This window comes from Mauremys reevesii, linkage group 2, assembly GCF_016161935.1.
Source record: "Mauremys reevesii isolate NIE-2019 linkage group 2, ASM1616193v1, whole genome shotgun sequence".
Classification (NCBI taxonomy): domain Eukaryota; kingdom Metazoa; phylum Chordata; order Testudines; family Geoemydidae; genus Mauremys; species Mauremys reevesii.
The window spans coordinates 14080450-14097996 of NC_052624.1; the positions used below are offsets into that span (position 1 = coordinate 14080450).

Consider the following 17547-nt stretch of genomic DNA (forward strand, 5'->3'; position numbering starts at 1 on the left):
CAGGGTCGATCTCAGACGCGTTCCTCATCCAGTGGACGCACCAACTGCTTTACGCGTTCCCCCCCTTCCCTCTAGTCCACAAAGTTTTGTTGAAGCTCCGGCAAGACGGGGCCCACCTGATCCTGATCGCCTCAGCATGGCCCAGGCAACCGTGGTACTCCACGTTGCTCAGCCTTTCGGTATCCCCACCGATCACCCTCCCCCTCTGCCCGGACCTCATAACACAGGAGCACGGGACTCTTCGCCAGCCGGACCTTCCCGCTCTCCACCTCACGGCGTGGCTCCTGCGTGGCTAGACGCCTCTGAGCTCCGCTGCTCCGCCCCTGTGCAGCACGTCTTGCTCAGCAGCAGGAAATCTTCCACTCGGTCCACGTACTTGGCCAAGTGGAAGCGCTTCTCGTTATCGTGTGAGTCATGTTCTTTGGTGCCCATGGAGGTTCCCGTTCCGGCCATTTTGGACTACCTGTGGTTCCTTAAGCAACAAGGCCTTGCTATTTCTTCCCTGAAAGTGCACTTAGCGGCCATATCCGCCTTCCACCCTGGCGAACGTGGGCACTCAGTGTTCTCTGACCCGGTGGTGATTAGATTCCGCAGGGGGCTGGAACGCCTCTACCCTCCGGTCCGTCGCCCCGCCCCTACCTGGGACCTCAATCTGGTACTGACCAGGCTCATGGGGCCACCCTTTGAGCCGCTGGCAACCTGTTCTCTTCTCTACCTTTCGTGGAAGACGGTTTTTCTGGTTGCCATTACTTCGGCCCGCAGGGTCTCCGAGCTCCGGGCCCTGACTGTAGACCCTCCTTACACGGTCTTTCATAAAGACAAAGTGCAGCTAAGGCCACATCCCGCTTTTCTGCCTAAAGTGGTTTTGGCCTTCCATATTAATCAGGACATCTTCCTCCCGGTCTTCTGCCCAAAGCCTCACGCATCTCCACGAGAGCAGCACTTACATTCCTTAGATGTCCGCAGGGCACTTGCCTTCTACATCGATTGCACCAGGCCCTTTCGTAAGTCCCCTCAGCTCTTTGTGGCAGTAGCAGATCGTATGAAAGCCCTCCCTATCTCCACTCAGAGGATTTCTTCGTGGCTCACAACCTGTATCCGCACGTGCTATGACTTGGCCCATGTTCCGGCGGGCCACCTCACTGCCCATTCCACGAGAGCTCAGGCTTCCTCGGCCGCCTTCCTGGCGCACGTACCGATCCAGGAGATCTGCAGAGCAGCAACCTGGTCCTCGGTGCACATGTTTACCTCGCACTATGCTTTGGTGCAGCAGTCTAGAGACGATGCCGCCTTCGGTTCGGCAGTTTTGCACTCAGCCACGTCTCACTCCGACCCCACCGCCTAGGTAAGGCTTGGGAATCACCTACATGGAATGGATATGAGCAAGCACTTGAAGAAGAAAAGACGGTTACTCACCGTTGTAACTGTTGTTCTTCGAGATGTGTTGCTCATATCCATTCCACACCCACCCTCCTTCCCCACTGTCGGAGTAGCCAGCAAGAAGGAACTGAGGAGTGGGTGGGTCAGCTGGGGTATATATCCGCGGCCATAGCGGTGCCACTCCAGGGGGCGCCCAGCCGACCCACTGAGTTGCTAGGGTAAAAGTCTCCGACGAATGTGCACGCGGCGCGCACACACCTACATGGAATGGATATGAGCAACACATCTCGAAGAACAACAGTTACAACGGTGAGTAACCGTCTTTTCCTATACCTATCTATGAAGATGGCCTTTTTAATAGCCATTGCATTGGCAGGTCTTAATGACAGATGCTCTCTTTATAATATTCTTCAAGGATAACATTTCTCTATGTCCACATCCCAAATTCTTTCCTAAAGTACCATCTGGGAATGAACAACAGGGGATGGATCATTTGATTACCTGTTCTGTTCATTTCCTCTGAAGCACTTGGCATTAGCCATGTCAGAAGACAGGATATTGGGGTAGGTGGACCTTTTGTCTGACCCAGTATGGCTGCTCTTATGTTCTTATCTGAGTTTAATATGAACTACACCAGTGGCTCTCAAACTTTTTTCTTGTGACCCCTTTCACATAGCAAGCCTCTGTGTGTGACCCCCCCCTTATAAATAAAAAACATTTTTAATACATTTAACACCATTATAAATGCTGGAGACAAAGCGAGGTTTGGGGTAGAGATTGACAGCTCATGACCCCCCATGTAATAACCTTGTGATCCCCTGAGGGGTCCCAACCCCCAGTTTGGCAACTCCTGAACTAGACCATACATTTACCATTTTCCCCCAAAAAACACATAACTGAGGCCAGGAAGCTTCTTTTCATACTTTACATGTCAGAAGAGCACTGGCTTTCTATCTTCATAGGACCAAATTATTTCAGAAGTCTCCTAGACCAGTAGTTTTTAACCAAAGGTGCAAGTGCCCCTGGGATACTCAGAGGTCTTCCAGAGATCTATTCATCTAGATATTTGCCAAGTTTTACAATAGGCTACATAAAAAGCACTAGCAAAGTCAGTACAAACTAAAATTTAATACAAACAATGACTTGTTTGTATTACTCTATATACTATACACTGAAATGTAAATACAATATTTATATGCTGATTTATTTTGTAATTATATTGAAAAAATTAGAACGTAAGCAATTTTTCAGGAATAGTGTGCTGTGTCACTTTTGTATTTTATGTCTGAGTTTGTACGCAAGTAGTTTTTAACTGATGTGAAACTTGGGGGTACAAGACAAATCAGACTCCTGGAAGAGATACAGTAGTCTGGAAAGTCGAGTCACTGTCCTAGACTATTTGTCTCCTCTGAAGACAGATCTAAGGGTTTCACTGTTTCTACTCAAATACTATCAAAGTGGATTTGGGGATATATCATCACTTGCTATGAGGTTGCCAATGCCTAGTCTCCTGCTTGGGTTCTGGTCCACACTACTAGGTCACAATCAACATCTAGGGCCTTACTTAAGAATGTTCTAGCACTTGAAATTTGCAAGGCCACTATGTGATCTTCAGTACATACTTTCTCCAAACACTACATCATGCCTCTAGATCCAATGTGGTAGTGGGCAGCCCAATTCTTTCATCTGTACTAGACTTTATTCCAAAACTGCTTCTTCCTGGGGGGAGGGATAGCTCAGTGGTTTGAGCATGAGCCTGTTAAACCCAGGGTTGTGAGTTCAATCCTTAAGGAGGCCACTTAGGGGTCTGGGGCAAAAATTGGTCCTGCTAGTGAAGGCAGGGGGCTGGACTCAATGACCTTTTGAGGTCCCTTCCACTTCTAGGAGATTGGTATATTTCCAATTATTACCTTTACCTGTACTGCTCAGAAATCACCTGAAGCAGAGCACACATAGAGATATTACTCAAAGAAGAAGGAACCCTCCCTGTGCAGTAACTGTAGTTCTTCAAGAAGTGTATCCATACTTGGTGCCCCACTATCTGCCCTCCTTCCCCTCTGCTTTGAAGTTTTCTTGGTGGGACTTCGTGGTAGAGAAGAAACATCTGTGCAGCTCTGGATAACCTCGGCATGGGCCACAAAGATGTGTAGTGCATAAGAGTAGGTTCAATCAAAACTGCTAATGAAAATCTCCAGTTGAAGGTGTATGGGACTCTTGCACACCTGAAGTGGAGAACCCATAGGAACACATATCTTAAAGAACTACAGTTGCTGCACTGGGTGAGTAACCTTTCCTTCTAGACTTGTGGATCTTTACACAAAGCATAGATATGATAGTCAGAGTTCCCCATTGAGTTCTGATGTCCCTTTGTTAATGGTTAAACCCTTCTGAGGTTTGCAAGGGCCTTCCATTTGTATCTCTTCAACCAACTTTAATGAGGATAATGGATGCCGCCAGACTAGGCTGAGGTGTGACCTTCCTACATCATCATACATTATGGTCTCAGAAAGAGTCTCTTCTACATATAAACATGTTAGAACTGTGAGCAATTCCTCTTGTCTTCTCTTGATCTGACCAGGACAAGGTTGTTCAAGTCATCAACAATACCACCACCATTTTTTTTCATAGAATAGAATCATAGGACTGGACAGGACCTAGAGAGGTCATCTAGTCCAGTCCCCTGCATTCATAGCATGACTAAGTATTATCTAGACCATCCCTGACAGGTGTCTGTCTAACCTGCTCTTAAAAATCTCCAATGATGGTGATTCCATAGCCTCCATGGGCAATTTATTCTAGTGCTTAAACAACCTGACAGGAAGTTTTTCCTCATGTTCAACCTAAACCACCCTTGCTGCAATTAAAGCTCATTGCCTCTTGTCGTATCCTCAGAGGTCAGTGAGAACTATCTTTCTCCCTCCTTGTAAAAACCTTTTATATACGTGAAAACTATTATTATGTACCCCCTCAATCTTCTCTTCTCCAGACTAAACAAACCCAATGTTTTCAATCTTCCCTTGCAGGTCACGTTTTCTAGCCCTTCAATCATTTTTGTTGCTCTTCTGTGGACTTTCTCCAATTTGTCCACATCTTTCCTGAAATGTTGCCACCAGAATTGGATACAATACTCCAGCAGAGGCCTAATCAGCATGGAGTATAGTAGAAGAAATACTTTTTTGTGTCTTGCTTACAACACTCCTGCTAATATATCCCAGATTGTTTGCTTTTCTTGCAACAGTATTACATGGTTGACTCATATTTGGCTTATGATCCACTGTGACTCCTAGATCACTTTCTGCAGTACTCCTTCCTAAGCAGTCATTTCCCATTTTGTCTGTGTTCAACTGATTGTTCCTCCCTAAGTGGAGTACTTTCCATTTATCCTTAAAAATCTTAAGCGAATCCACATGTTCCATAGAATCTCTATGGATAGAAATTTCATGCTGTAATAAAAATATAACATTAGAGATCTATTATCGACCACCTGACCAGGACAGTGATAGTGATGATGAAATGCTAAGGGAAATTAGAGAGGCTATCAAAATTAAGAACCCAATAATAGTGGGGGATTTCAATTATCCCCATATTGACTGGGAACATTTCACTTCAGGACGAAATGCAAAGATAAAATTTCTCGATACTTTAAATGACTGCTTCCTGGAGCAGCTGGTACGGGAACCCACAAGGGGAGAGGCAACTCTAGATTTAATCCTGAGTGGAGTGCAGGAGCTGGTCCAAAAGGTAACTATAACAGGACGACATGGAAATAGTGACCATAATACAATAGCATTCAACATCCCTGTGGTGGAAAGAACATCTCAACAGCCCAACACTGTGGCATTTAATTTCAAAAGGGGGAACTATACAAAAAATGAGGGGGTTAGTTAAACGAAAGTTAAAAGGTATAGTGACTAAAGTGAAATCCCTGCAAGTTGCATGTGCCCTTTTTAAAGACACCATAATAGAGGCCCAACTTCAATGTATACCGCAAATTAAGAAACACAGTAAAAGAACTAAAAAAGAGCCACCGTGGCTTAACAACCATGTAAAAGAAGCAGTGAGAGATAAAAAGACTTCCTTTAAAAAGTGGAAGTCAAATCCTAGTGAGGTAAATAGAAAGGAGCACAAACACTGCCAACTTAAGTGCAAGAGTGTAATAAGAAAAGCCAAAGAGAAGTTTGAAGAACTGCTAGCCAAAAACTCCAAAGGTGGTAATAAAATGTTTTTTAAGTACATCAGAAGCAGGAAGCCTGCTAAACAACCAGTGGGACCCCTTGACAATCGAAATACAAAAGGAGTGCTTAAAGATGATAAAGTCATTGCGGAGAAACTAAATGGATTCTTTGCTTCAGTCTTCACGGCTGAGGATGTTAGGGAGATTCCCAAACCTGAGCCGGCTTTTGTAGGCGACAAATCTGAGGAACTGTCACAGACTGAAGTGTCTCTAGAGGAGGTTTTGGAATTAATTGATAAACTCAACATTAACAAGTCACCGGGACCAGATGGCATTCACCCAAGAGTTCTGAAAGAACTCAAATGTGAAGTTGCGAAACTATTAACTAAGGTTTGTAACCTGTCCTTTAAATTGGCTTCGGTACCCAGTGACTGGAAGTTAGCTAATGTAACGCCAATATTTAAAAAGGGCTCTAGAGGTGATCCCGGCAATTACAGACCGGTAAGTCTAACGTCGGTACCGGGCAAATTAGTCGAAACAATCGTTAAAAATAAAATTGTCAGACACATAGAAAAACATAAATTATTGAGCAGTAGTCAACATGGTTTCTGTAAAGGGAAATCGTGTCTTACTAATCTATTAGAGTTCTTTGAAGGCGTCAACAAACATGTGGACAGGGGGAATCCGGTGGACATAGTGTACTTAGATTTCCAGAAAGCCTTTGACAAGGTCCCTCACCAAAGGCTCTTATGTAAATTAAGCTGTCATGGGATAAAAGGGAAGGGCCTTTCATGGATTGAGAACTGGTTAAAAGACAGGGAACAAAGGGTAGGAATAAATGGTAAATTCTCAGAATGCAGAGGGGTAACTAGTGGTGTTCCCCAAGGGTCAGTCCTAGGACCAATCCTATTCAATTTATTCATAAATGATCTGGAGAAAGGGGTAAACAGTGAGGTGGCAAAGTTTGCAGATGATACTAAACTGCTCAAGATAGTTAAGACTAAAGCAGATTGTGAAGAACTTCAAAAAGATCTCACAAAACTAAGTGATTGGGCAACAAAATGGCAAATGAAATTTAATGTGGATAAATGTAAAGTAATGCACATTGGAAAAAATAATCCCAACTATACGTACAATATGATGGGGGCTAATTTAGCTACAACGAGTAAGGAAAAAGATCTTGGAGTCATCGTGGATAGTTCTCTGAAGATGTCCACGCAGTGTGCAGAGGCGGTCAAATAAGCAAACAGGATGTTAGGAATCATTAAAAAGGGGATAGAGAATAAGACTGAGAATATATTATTGCCCTTATATAAATCCATGGTACGCCCACATCTCGAATACTGTGTACAGATGTGGTCTCCTCACCTCAAAAAAGATATTCTAGCACTAGAAAAGGTTCAGAAAACGGCAACTAAAAAGATTAGGGGTTTGGAGAGAGTCCCATACGAGGAAAGATTAAAGAGGCTAGGACTCTTCAGCTTGGAAAAGAAGAGACTAAGGGGGGATATGATAGAGGTATATAAAATCATGAGTGATGTTGAGAAAGTGGATAAGGAAAAGTTATTTACTTATTCCCATAATACAAGAACTAGGGGTCACCAAATGAAATTAATAGGCAGCAGGTTTAAAACAAATAAAAGGAAGTTCTTCACGCAGCGCACAGTCAACTTGTGGAACTCCTTACCTGAGGAGGTTGTGAAGGCTAGGACTATAACAATGTTTAAAAGGGAACAGGATAAATTCATGGTGGCTAAGTCCATAAATGGCTATTAGCCAGGATGGGTAAAGAATGGTGTCCCTAGCCTCTGTTCAGCAGAGGATGGAGATGGATGGCAGGAGAGAGATCACTTGATCATTGCCTGTTAGGTTCACTCCCTCTGGGGCACCTGGCATTGGCCACTGTCAGTAGACAGATACTGGGCTAGATGGACCTTTGGTCTGACCCGGTACGGCCATTCTTATGTTCTTATTGAATTTTCATCGTATTTTCTTCATTCCATTTCTCCAGCTTGTCCAGATCATTTTGAATTTTAATCCTATCCTCCAAAATTCTTGCAACCCCTCCCAACTTGGCAATGTCCACAAACTTTATAAGTGTACTCTCTATGCCTTTATCTAAATAATTGATGAAGATATTGAACAGAACTAGACCCAGAACTGATTCCGGTGGCACTTCACTCAATATGCCCTTCCAGCTTGACTGTGAATTACTGATGATTACTCTCTGGGAATGGTTTTCCAACCAGTTATGCACCCACCTTATAATAGCTCCATCTAGGTTGTATTTCCCTAGTTTGTTTATGAGAAGGTCATGTGAGACTGTATCAAAAGCCTTACTGAAGTCAAGATATACAACATCTACTGCTTCCCCCTATCATTTCAATTTATATTCTGGTTATTTAACAGAATTTGGGTTGAATTTGGGGAGACGCTGCTAACAGAAAGTTATGAGGTCAAAGAAACATAAATGGACAAGGGAAACAAGGTAAAAACTCTTATGTCAAGAAGTGCAACTTCTTTGGGAATGGTGTATACAATATCAGGTGTCCCTGAAAACAGTTCATCTACCATGTCCCCAAGCAGCGCCGAATTGCCACCATAGATGGCGGTCGCAGTCCACGTGCCGTTAGGGTGGCACGCGCGTTTCCACAGTGGCGGCAATTTGGCAGCAGCTTCTGTCTTCAGCCGGAAGATAGAAGCTGTGCCACCGCTGAAAGCTAAACATAGAAGCTGCTGCTGAATTGCCACTGCTGCGGAGATGTGTGTGTCGCCCTAACGGCACATGGACTGCCCCCACTGTCCGCAGCGGCAATTCAGCGTGCTGCTTGGGGGCAAAAACACTGGGACTGCCGCCTCTTGTAGATTGCCGCCCCAAGCACCTTCTTAGAATGCTGGTGCCTGGAGCCAGCCCTGAGAAGAAGACATCCAGTTGAAGCTGATTGAAGATCCCTTTTCTGTGGATCCAGAGGAAGTGCCACTAGATTTGCAGTTGGAGGTTATTGAACTTCAATGTTCAGCAGTTTACTGAAATAAGCACAGAAGACATGCCTGTGGCATTTTTACAAAAGTCTGGATGATGAAAAATACAAGAATCTTATTGAAGATGCACTGAAAACGTTCAGCATTTTTGGAAGCACTTACATATGTGAACAAGCATTGTCCATCATGAACATGAATAAAAACAAGCAACGTTCTTCTCTGACTGACGACCATTTGGAAGACATTATGAAAATATCCACTTCAAATATGACCCCTGAATACAACAAGCTTGTTACCAAAAAGAGAAGTAATATCTCTCATTAAATTTGCAAGGTAATTATGAAAAGGACAAATGTTTTCTTTCAACAGAACAGGTGTTTTTCATTTTTCCATGATTCATAAAAAAAATTAAAATAATTTAAAAAATGGTTTGCTTTAACTGAAAAATTCTTAATAAAGTATCACTCCACCTCCACCCCCACCCCAAACCTTCCTTTTCAGCCCACAGCTGTTTCGGCAGGGCGGTGCTGGGGAAGGAGGGTTTGTTTCCGCGGTGTGGGCAGCGCTGGGGGGGTTGTGTTTCAGGGGCCTGGGCAGGGTGTTTCAGTGGTGCTGTGGGGGTGGGATTCGGCCCTCAGCTGTTTTCTTTGGAGTAATATGGCCCTCACCGTTTTACAAGTTGTGCAGGCCTGCAATAAAGATAGTATCTGTCCACAAGGGGGTCCTGTGCCTCTATATGGCAAGTAAGGTCTATATAGTAAGCTGTACTCTCTGTATATTACAAATCAGTTGTAATATCCTTGTACTCTATTGACGATAGTTGACCATCCCTCATATCAATTTTTCTCTATCTGTACTATCTATGGAGAATATGAAGTAAGATGTTGCTGTCTTTGATCATAAAATCATAGGTCTGGAAGAGACCTCAAGAGGTCTTCTAGTCCAGTCCCCTGCACTCAAGGCAGGACCAAGCATTACCTAGACTATCCCTGACAGGTGTCTGACTTGCTCTTAAAAATCTCCAATGATGGAGATTCCACAGCCTCCCTAGGCAAATTATTCCAGTGCTTAACCACTCTGACAGTTAGGAAGCTTTTCCTAATGTCCAACCTATGCCACCTTGCTGCAATTTAAGCCTATAGCCTTCTTGTCCTATCCTCAGAGATTACTGAGAACAATTTTTTTCCCTCTTGAAAACTGTTATGTCCCCCCTCAGACTTCTTCTCTAGACTAAACAAACCCAGTGTTTCAATCTTCCCTCATAGGTCATGTTTTCTAGACCTTTAATCATTTTTGTCGCTCTTGTCTGGAATTTCTCCAATTTGTCCACATCTTTCCTGAAATGTGGTAACCAGAATTGAGGCCTAATCTGCGCAGAGTAGGGTGGAAGAATTACTTCTTGTGTCTTGATTACAATACTCTTGCTAATACATCCCAGAATGATGTTTGCTTTTTTTTGCAACAGTATTACAATCGTAACCCATTATGACTCCCAGATCTCTTTTTGCATTACTCCTCCCTAGGCAGTCTTTTCCCATTTTGTATATGTGCAACTGATTGGTTTTTTTTCCCTATGTGGAGTACTTCACATTTGTCCTTATTGAATTTCATCCTATTTACTTCAGATCATTTTTCCAGGTTGTCCAGATCATTTTGAATTTTAATCCTATCCTCCAAAGCATTTGCAACTCCTCCCAGCTTGGTTTTGTCTGCAAACTTTGTGTACTCTCTATGACATTATCTAAATAATTCATTAAAATATTGAACTGAACCGGATCCAGAACTGATCCCTGAGGGACCTCACTTGATATGTCCTTCCAGCTTGACTGCAAACCTCTGATAACTTCTCTCTGGGAACAGTGTTCCAACCAGTTATGCCCCCATCTTATAATAACTCCATCTAGGTTATATTTCCCTGATGTATAAAGAGGAAGTTAATTGAAAAGTGATCGACAATTAGACTGTAGCTACTTGTGGTTAATGGTTGGTTGGTTTATGGTGCTTTGTAGCCCATACTGGAAATTATATGAAGTAGGACAAGTAGATGTAAGAAGGTTTCTGGGTGGGGATATAAGGGTAGAATTAAGATTGTAGAATCTTAACTATATATTTTATCCCTGTTTTTATAATCACCCTGTTCTAAAAATGTTGTTTTGAATTAAGATATTTATTTACAACTTTAACACAATCTTAAAGATTTTGTCTGGGAAATTCCATAGTTTCTACAGAAGCTGTATAGAACTTAAAAATTCTTCCTCCCCATGTAATTGGAGCATTTAACCCCAGAAAGTGCAAACTTGAATAGTACAATATTTGCGGTTTCTTTCCATTTTTCCTGATGTGATGAAAGGTGTCTGAAACCTGTAAAGAAACAAATATAAGAAAAACTTGCCTGGGTTTAGAATTTATTATGAATCTTAAATGTTGCTCACCCGAATATAGCGTAAGTTTCATACTACACCTGTAGTCAGTTTGATGCTCCCCCGACTCCTCCCAAAGAAGTCCAGCCTCCCATTTTATCTTTAGATATTTCTTGGGTGTAACACCCAGTGGCCTGCATGACCCCTCTCTTGCAAAATGTCACCTATGGGAAGCCAGCTCACCCTGTTGGCTGTGACCTGTGTTAAGGTAAATATCACCCATATCTTTCTTGTTTGGGGTACAGGATTCCACTCTGAAGTCCATGGCTGCCCTTTACTGGAGATCAAAATTGGGACCAGCAATGAGCAGAAGTTCCATGTCCTAATCAGGACGTGACAGTTTTGCATTTATTGACTCTTGAGATCATTAGTAGAGATTATGCCTTGAAGCACCTAGCCCAGGAGTCGGCAACCTTTCAGGAGTGGTGTGCCGAGTCTTCATTTATTCACTCTAATTTAAGGTTTTGCATGCCAGTCATACATTTTAACGTTTTTAGAAGGGCTCTTTCTATAAGTCTATAATATATAACTGAACTATTGTTGTATGTAAAGTAAATAAGGTTTTTAAAATGTTTAAGAAGCTTAATTTAAAATTAAATTAAAATGCAGAGCTCCCCCAAACCGATGGCCAAGACCTGGGCAGTGGGAGTGCCACTGTGTGGGTAATACCAGACAATTACTACACTCTCAAATGAACTCATACAGGAAAATGCTAAAAGACAAAAACACTGCATCACCTGTGGGTGAACACTTCTCACAAAGTGATCACTTTATTTCTGATCTATCAGACCTCCTCCTCAAAGGAAATCTGCACAACACTTTCAAAAGAGAGACATGGGAGCTTAAATTCATAACTTTTTTAGACATTTATAATCATGGACTGACTAGAGACACTGGATTTATGCTTATTACAACAATCTATAACCCACTAAGAACTCCCACCCTAGCTGCTTCCCCCCACCTTCCTTTGTCACCTGTTGCTGGAGGGATGTTAATGGATCACTTCACCTTGAATGGTCCATTGAAATATATGTTAATTACTTACGCTAAACACTCTGTTACACCTTGTATTTAGCTGTGACATTCTGAGTAGGTTTCCCAGACCTGAAGAAGAGCTCTGTATTGGCCCAAAAGCTTGTCTCTCTCACCAACAGAAGTTGGTTCAATAAAATATATTACTTTATATTATCTTGTCCAATAACACATATTACCTTGTCTCTTTAATATCCTGGGACCGTAATGAATAAAACATTGCATACAAGGGACTACTTAGTTTTTCAAAACAGTTGAATGTAGTGAATAGCTATTTAGGGCCATGCTCGTGTCTATAATACCTATTATAATGCCTATAATAACTGTACGCTTTTCTTTCATTTCACTTTTAAGGTGGTTGTAAATGCATTGATAGGTGCCATCCCTTCCATCATGAATGTTCTGCTTGTCTGCCTCATTTTCTGGCTCATTTTTAGTATCATGGGAGTGAACTTATTTGCAGGAAATTTTGAAAAATGCGTTAATTTAACTGAAGAAAATTCAAAATTAAATGCAAATATAAAGAACAAACAGGATTGCACAGCCTATAATGACACACAAAAAATATATTGGACAAATGTTAAAGTCAACTTTGATAACGTTGGTTCTGGTTATCTGGCTCTTCTTCAGGTGGTAAGTTCTGTTTTCTTTTGCTGGTTGGCACAATGGGGTGGTGTCATGGTGCTGATTTCTCACCCACCTTTGTGCAAGGTGGGTAATAGAGGCCCGGCAGGGCCTTCTCTCCCCCTCCAGCCCTTGTTCAGACTGGCAATACGGTTAGGCTATGTGGGGCCTCTTACTCGAGTGTACAGATATGTAGGGCCTTGGAGTGATCTACAAACTGATGATGTAACCATTTGAACATACGTTACTCTGATTTGCAGCTCCTGGGAAGATGGTATGTTTATTTTAATTTCATGAAACTCAAGGCAAAACTCTCTCTCTGCCAGAAATGGGAATGGGGAAGACAGCATTAGTGGGCTAGTTCCAATTCCCTGAATCTTGGGATCAACACCTGCCCCAACACAATTTAAACCTGTTGTCAGGCAGCTTTAGTCTGCCACTGAATTAAGGTCCTTAATGGGTCATACACAAGTGGAGGACTGCTATGGCAGAAAATACCCGCAATCTGCATCCTCCCTGTCCTGACATACCCTCTATGCAAGAAGATGGTGGGGTGCAGAGGCCTAGGGCCCATCTGTGTCACAGATATGTCATCAGGGAGATCTCCTCAAACCAGAAGTAAATCTACTGGGCATTTATGGATAGACTGCAGCCCCTTTGCACCAACTCAGTGGCACAAAGATGTTGTAAACAGGCTAAAACATCTGTCCCTGAAAGTTGAATATGATTTTAATGATTTGTCTTTTATTCTAGGCGACATTTAAAGGTTGGATGGACATTATGTATGCAGCAGTAGATGCACGAGGGGTAGGTCACAAAAATTAAATATTTTCCCTGGTGACCATCTCTCCAGTTTTTAGTTGTGTTTGATAATTTTCATACTTATTTGTTTTAAGTGATACAATGTTATAAGTCTTTTCTGTTCATTGCTTTCTTGGTAGTGTCCACTTATAAGACTCCCTGATCTTTATTTCCAGCACCTGATATGTACATTTTACTTGCAAATGACTTGCAATACCATAATTACAGTTAATTGCTACAGTGAATGTTTTAGAGGGAAGCTGCTTTCTGTCAAATTCAAAGCCTACAAAATAACTAGGAACAATTGAACTAAAGTGGATGACAACCATTTAAAATAAATTGTCAAATATTATTTTATTTAATATTTATATTTCTGTAACATCCAGAGCCCGAATCAGAATCAAGGCTCTATTGTGTTAGATGCTATCTGAACACAGAAGTCTCATGTACACAGAGAGTGGAAGGGCAGTTCATATACAATGAATTTTTGGGCAATAAGTGGTGCATATTAGATAGTACACACTGATGGCATACAGCTTGTAAACTTGCATCCGACGAAGTGGGCATTCACCCACGAAAGCTCATGCTGCAAAACGTCTGTTAGTCTATAAGGTGCCACAGGATTCTTTGCTGCTTTTACAGAACCAGACTAACACGGCTACCTCTCTGAGCTTGTAAAAATGCTTTCTGATTCAATATGTATCCATGTGTGTAAACAGCTGGGACTTTCTGTGGAGTAAGTGGTCAGCATTCTGAGTGGGTATCCAATGGTGCTTTGCTTTACTGCGGGGCTCTATACATTCTGGGCCTTCTCTTGCTGCACATTTAGAGATACATAGCAGAAGTCAGTCAGAAGTGACTGGAATTCTGGTACTTGGGGTAGGGTTGCCAAATTTCTATTTGCAGAAAATCAAACATCTTTGCCCACCCTTCCCCCAAGGTCACGCACCTGCCATGCCTCCCACTCACTCTATCCCCCCTCCCTCTGTCGGTTGCTCTCCCCCACCCTCCCTTAATCACTCATTTTCACTGGGCTGGGGTAGGTGGTTGGGGTGCAGGCTCTGGCTGGGGTGCAGGCTCTGAGATTAAGCCAGGTATGAGTGACTCATACCAGGGGGGAGACGGTCGGGAGAGGTCCTGGTGCTCTCCACGCCAAATTTTCACATTGGGAGTGAGGACAACAAGATAACAGATATAGCCAGAGGGGGGCAGTTAAGTGTAAGGAAGAGTGGGGGGACAGATTCTAGATCTACAAGTCATACTGGAAGTACTGTGTCCCTACCAAGTTGGGTAAAAAGAGTGAGAGGAGCCCAACAGGAAAAATTAGGATGTTTGTTCACCAATGCGAGAAGCTTAGGTAACAAAATGGAGGAACTGGAGCTCCTGGTCCGGGAATTGAAACCGGATATCGTAGGAATAACAGAAACATGGTGGAACGGTAGCCATGACTGGAGTACAGGTATGGAAGGGTATGTGCTGTTTAGGAAAGACCGATGCAAAGGTAAAGGTGGGGGAGTAGCACTGTATATCAATAATGAGGTAAAATGTAATGAGATAACTAGCGCTGCAATGGACAATACGGAGTCTGTTTGGGCAATGGTCACATTGGGGAAGAAAACTACCAGAGCCTCATCCAGGATAGTGATTGGGGTGTGCTATAGACCGCCGGGATCTAGCTTAGAGATGGATAGGGAGCTCTTTAATGTTTTTAAGGAGGTAAACACTAATAGGAACTGCTTGATCATGGGGGACTTTAACTTCCCGGATATAGATTGGGAAACAAATGCTAGTAATAATAATAGGGCTCAGCTTTTCCTAGACGTGATAGCTAATGAATTCCTTCATCAAGTGGTTGCTGAACCGACGAGGGGGGATGCCATTTTAGATTTGATTTTGGTGAGTAACGAGGACCTTGTTGAGGACATTGTTGTAGGGGACAACCTTGGCTCGAGTGATCATGAGCTAATTCGTTTCCAAATAAATGGGAGGATAATCAATAGTGCATCTGAGACTAGGGTGTATGATTTCAAAAGGGCTAATTTTACTAAATTAAGGCGACTAGTTAGGGAAGTGGACTGGGCTAACATATTTAGGGATCTAAGGGCAGATGACGCCTGGGGTTACTTCAAGTTGAAGTTGCAGGAGTTGTCAGAGGCATGTATCCCGAGAAGGGGGAAACGGCTCGTAGGTAGCAGTTTTAGACCAAGCTGGATGAGCAAGCGACTTAGAGGGGTCATTAAGAAAAAGCAGAAAGCATACCAGGAGTGGAAAATGGGAGGGATCAGCAAGGAAACCTACCTTATTGAGGTCAGAGGGTGCAGGGAAGCTGTGAGAAAGGCAAAGCGACGAGTGGAGATGGATCTAGCGAAGGGGATTAAAACCAATAGCAAACGGTTTTTTAGCCATATAAATAGGAAGAAAACCAAGAAAGAAGAAGTGGGACCGCTTAAAACTTTAAATGGAGTGGAGATTAGGGATAATCTTGGAATGGCACAATATCTGAACGAATACTTTGCCTCTGTCTTTAATGAGGCTAATGAAGGGCTAAGGAATAGTGATAGAGGGACCGATGGGAATGAAGATATGGGGGTAGACATTACGGTAGCTGAGGTAGAAGCCAAACTGGAACAGCTTAACGGAAGTAAATCGGGGGGCCCGGATAATCTTCATCCTAGAATATTAAGGGAATTGGCGAGGGATATTGCTAGCCCGTTAGCGACAATCTTTAATAAATCCCTAAATTCGGGGATTGTACCGACTGACTGGAGATTAGCTAATGTAGTTCCTATATTCAAGAAGGGGAAAAAAAGTGACCCGGGGAATTATAGGCCTGTTAGTCTAACATCTGTAGTATGCAAAGTCATGGAAAAAATCTTAAAAGAGAGAATGGTTCCGGAGCATGAGGCCGATGGCAACTGGGATAGATTACAGCATGGATTTACGAAAGGTAGATCGTGCCAAACCAACTTGATCTCCTTCTTTGAGAGAGTAACAGATTTTTTAGACAAGGGAAATGCGGTGGATCTCATATATCTGGATTTCAGTAAGGCGTTTGATACGGTACCGCATGAAGAATTACTGGTTAAATTGGAAAAGATGGAGATCGAAGTGAAAATCCAGAGGTGGATAAGGAGCTGGTTAAAGGGGAGACTGCAGAGGGTAGTATTGAAGGGGGAACTGTCCGGTTGGAGGGGGGTTACCAGTGGAGTTCCTCAAGGCTCGGTTTTGGGTCCGATTTTATTCAATCTATTTATTGCTGACCTGGGAACCAAGAGTAGGAGTGGGCTGATAAAGTTTGCGGATGACACCAAGTTGGGGGGTATTGTCAATTCGGAAGAGGATCGGGATATTCTCCAGGGAGATTTGGATGACCTTGTAAACTGGAGTATTAGTAACAGGATGAAATTCAATAGTGAGAAGTGTAAGGTTATGCATTTAGGGATGTCTAACAAGAACTTTAGTTATAAGCTGGGGACGCACCAGTTGGAAGTAACGGAGGAGGAGAAGGACCTAGGAGTCCTGGTTGATCGCAAGATGACTATGAGTAGGCAATGTGATGTGGCCGTTAAAAAAGCTAATGCGGTCTTGGGTTGCATTAGGCGAGGTATTTCTAGTAGGGATAAGGAGGTGCTAGTCCCGTTATATAAGGCGCTGGTGAGACCTCATTTGGAGTATTGTGTGCAGTTTTGGTCTCCCATGTTTAAGAAGGATGAATTCAAACTAGAACAGGTACAAAGAAGGGCCACTAGAATGATCCGAGGAATGGAAGGCCTTTCGTATGAAAGGAGACTTGAGGAGCTCGGTTTGTTTTCCTTAACCAAAAGAAGGATGAGAGGAGATATGATTACACTCTTTAAATATATCAGAGGGATAAATACCAGGGAAGGAGAAGAATTATTTCAGCTCAGTGCTAATGTGGACACGAGGACGAACGGATATAAACTGTCAGTCAGGAAATTCAGGCTTGAAATTAGACGAAGGTTTCTAACCATCAGGGGAGTGCAATACTGGAACAGTCTACCGAGGGAAACAGTGGGGGCGAAGGACCTCCACGACTTTAAGATTAAGCTCGATAAGGTTATGGAGGATGGTATGATAGGATAACGGGCTTAGTCAATAGGTCAATTATGTGCC

At 42.9% G+C, this 17547-nt stretch overlaps 1 protein-coding gene across 7 annotated transcripts in view; it reads left to right on the forward strand.

The window, feature by feature from the left end:
• The window catches only part of LOC120397527 (sodium channel protein type 5 subunit alpha-like), a 120796-nt gene that overhangs the window by 93076 nt on the left and 10173 nt on the right, over window positions 1-17547 (forward strand). For 6 of the 7 annotated variants that reach the window (XM_039523493.1, XM_039523487.1, XM_039523489.1 and 3 more), the window contains 2 exons: window positions 12343-12621; window positions 13366-13419. In XM_039523493.1, coding sequence (XP_039379427.1) covers window positions 12343-12621; window positions 13366-13419 — 333 coding nt within the window. The remainder of the gene's footprint in view (window positions 1-12342; window positions 12622-13365; window positions 13420-17547) is intronic. The other variant, XM_039523492.1, reaches the window with a different exon arrangement.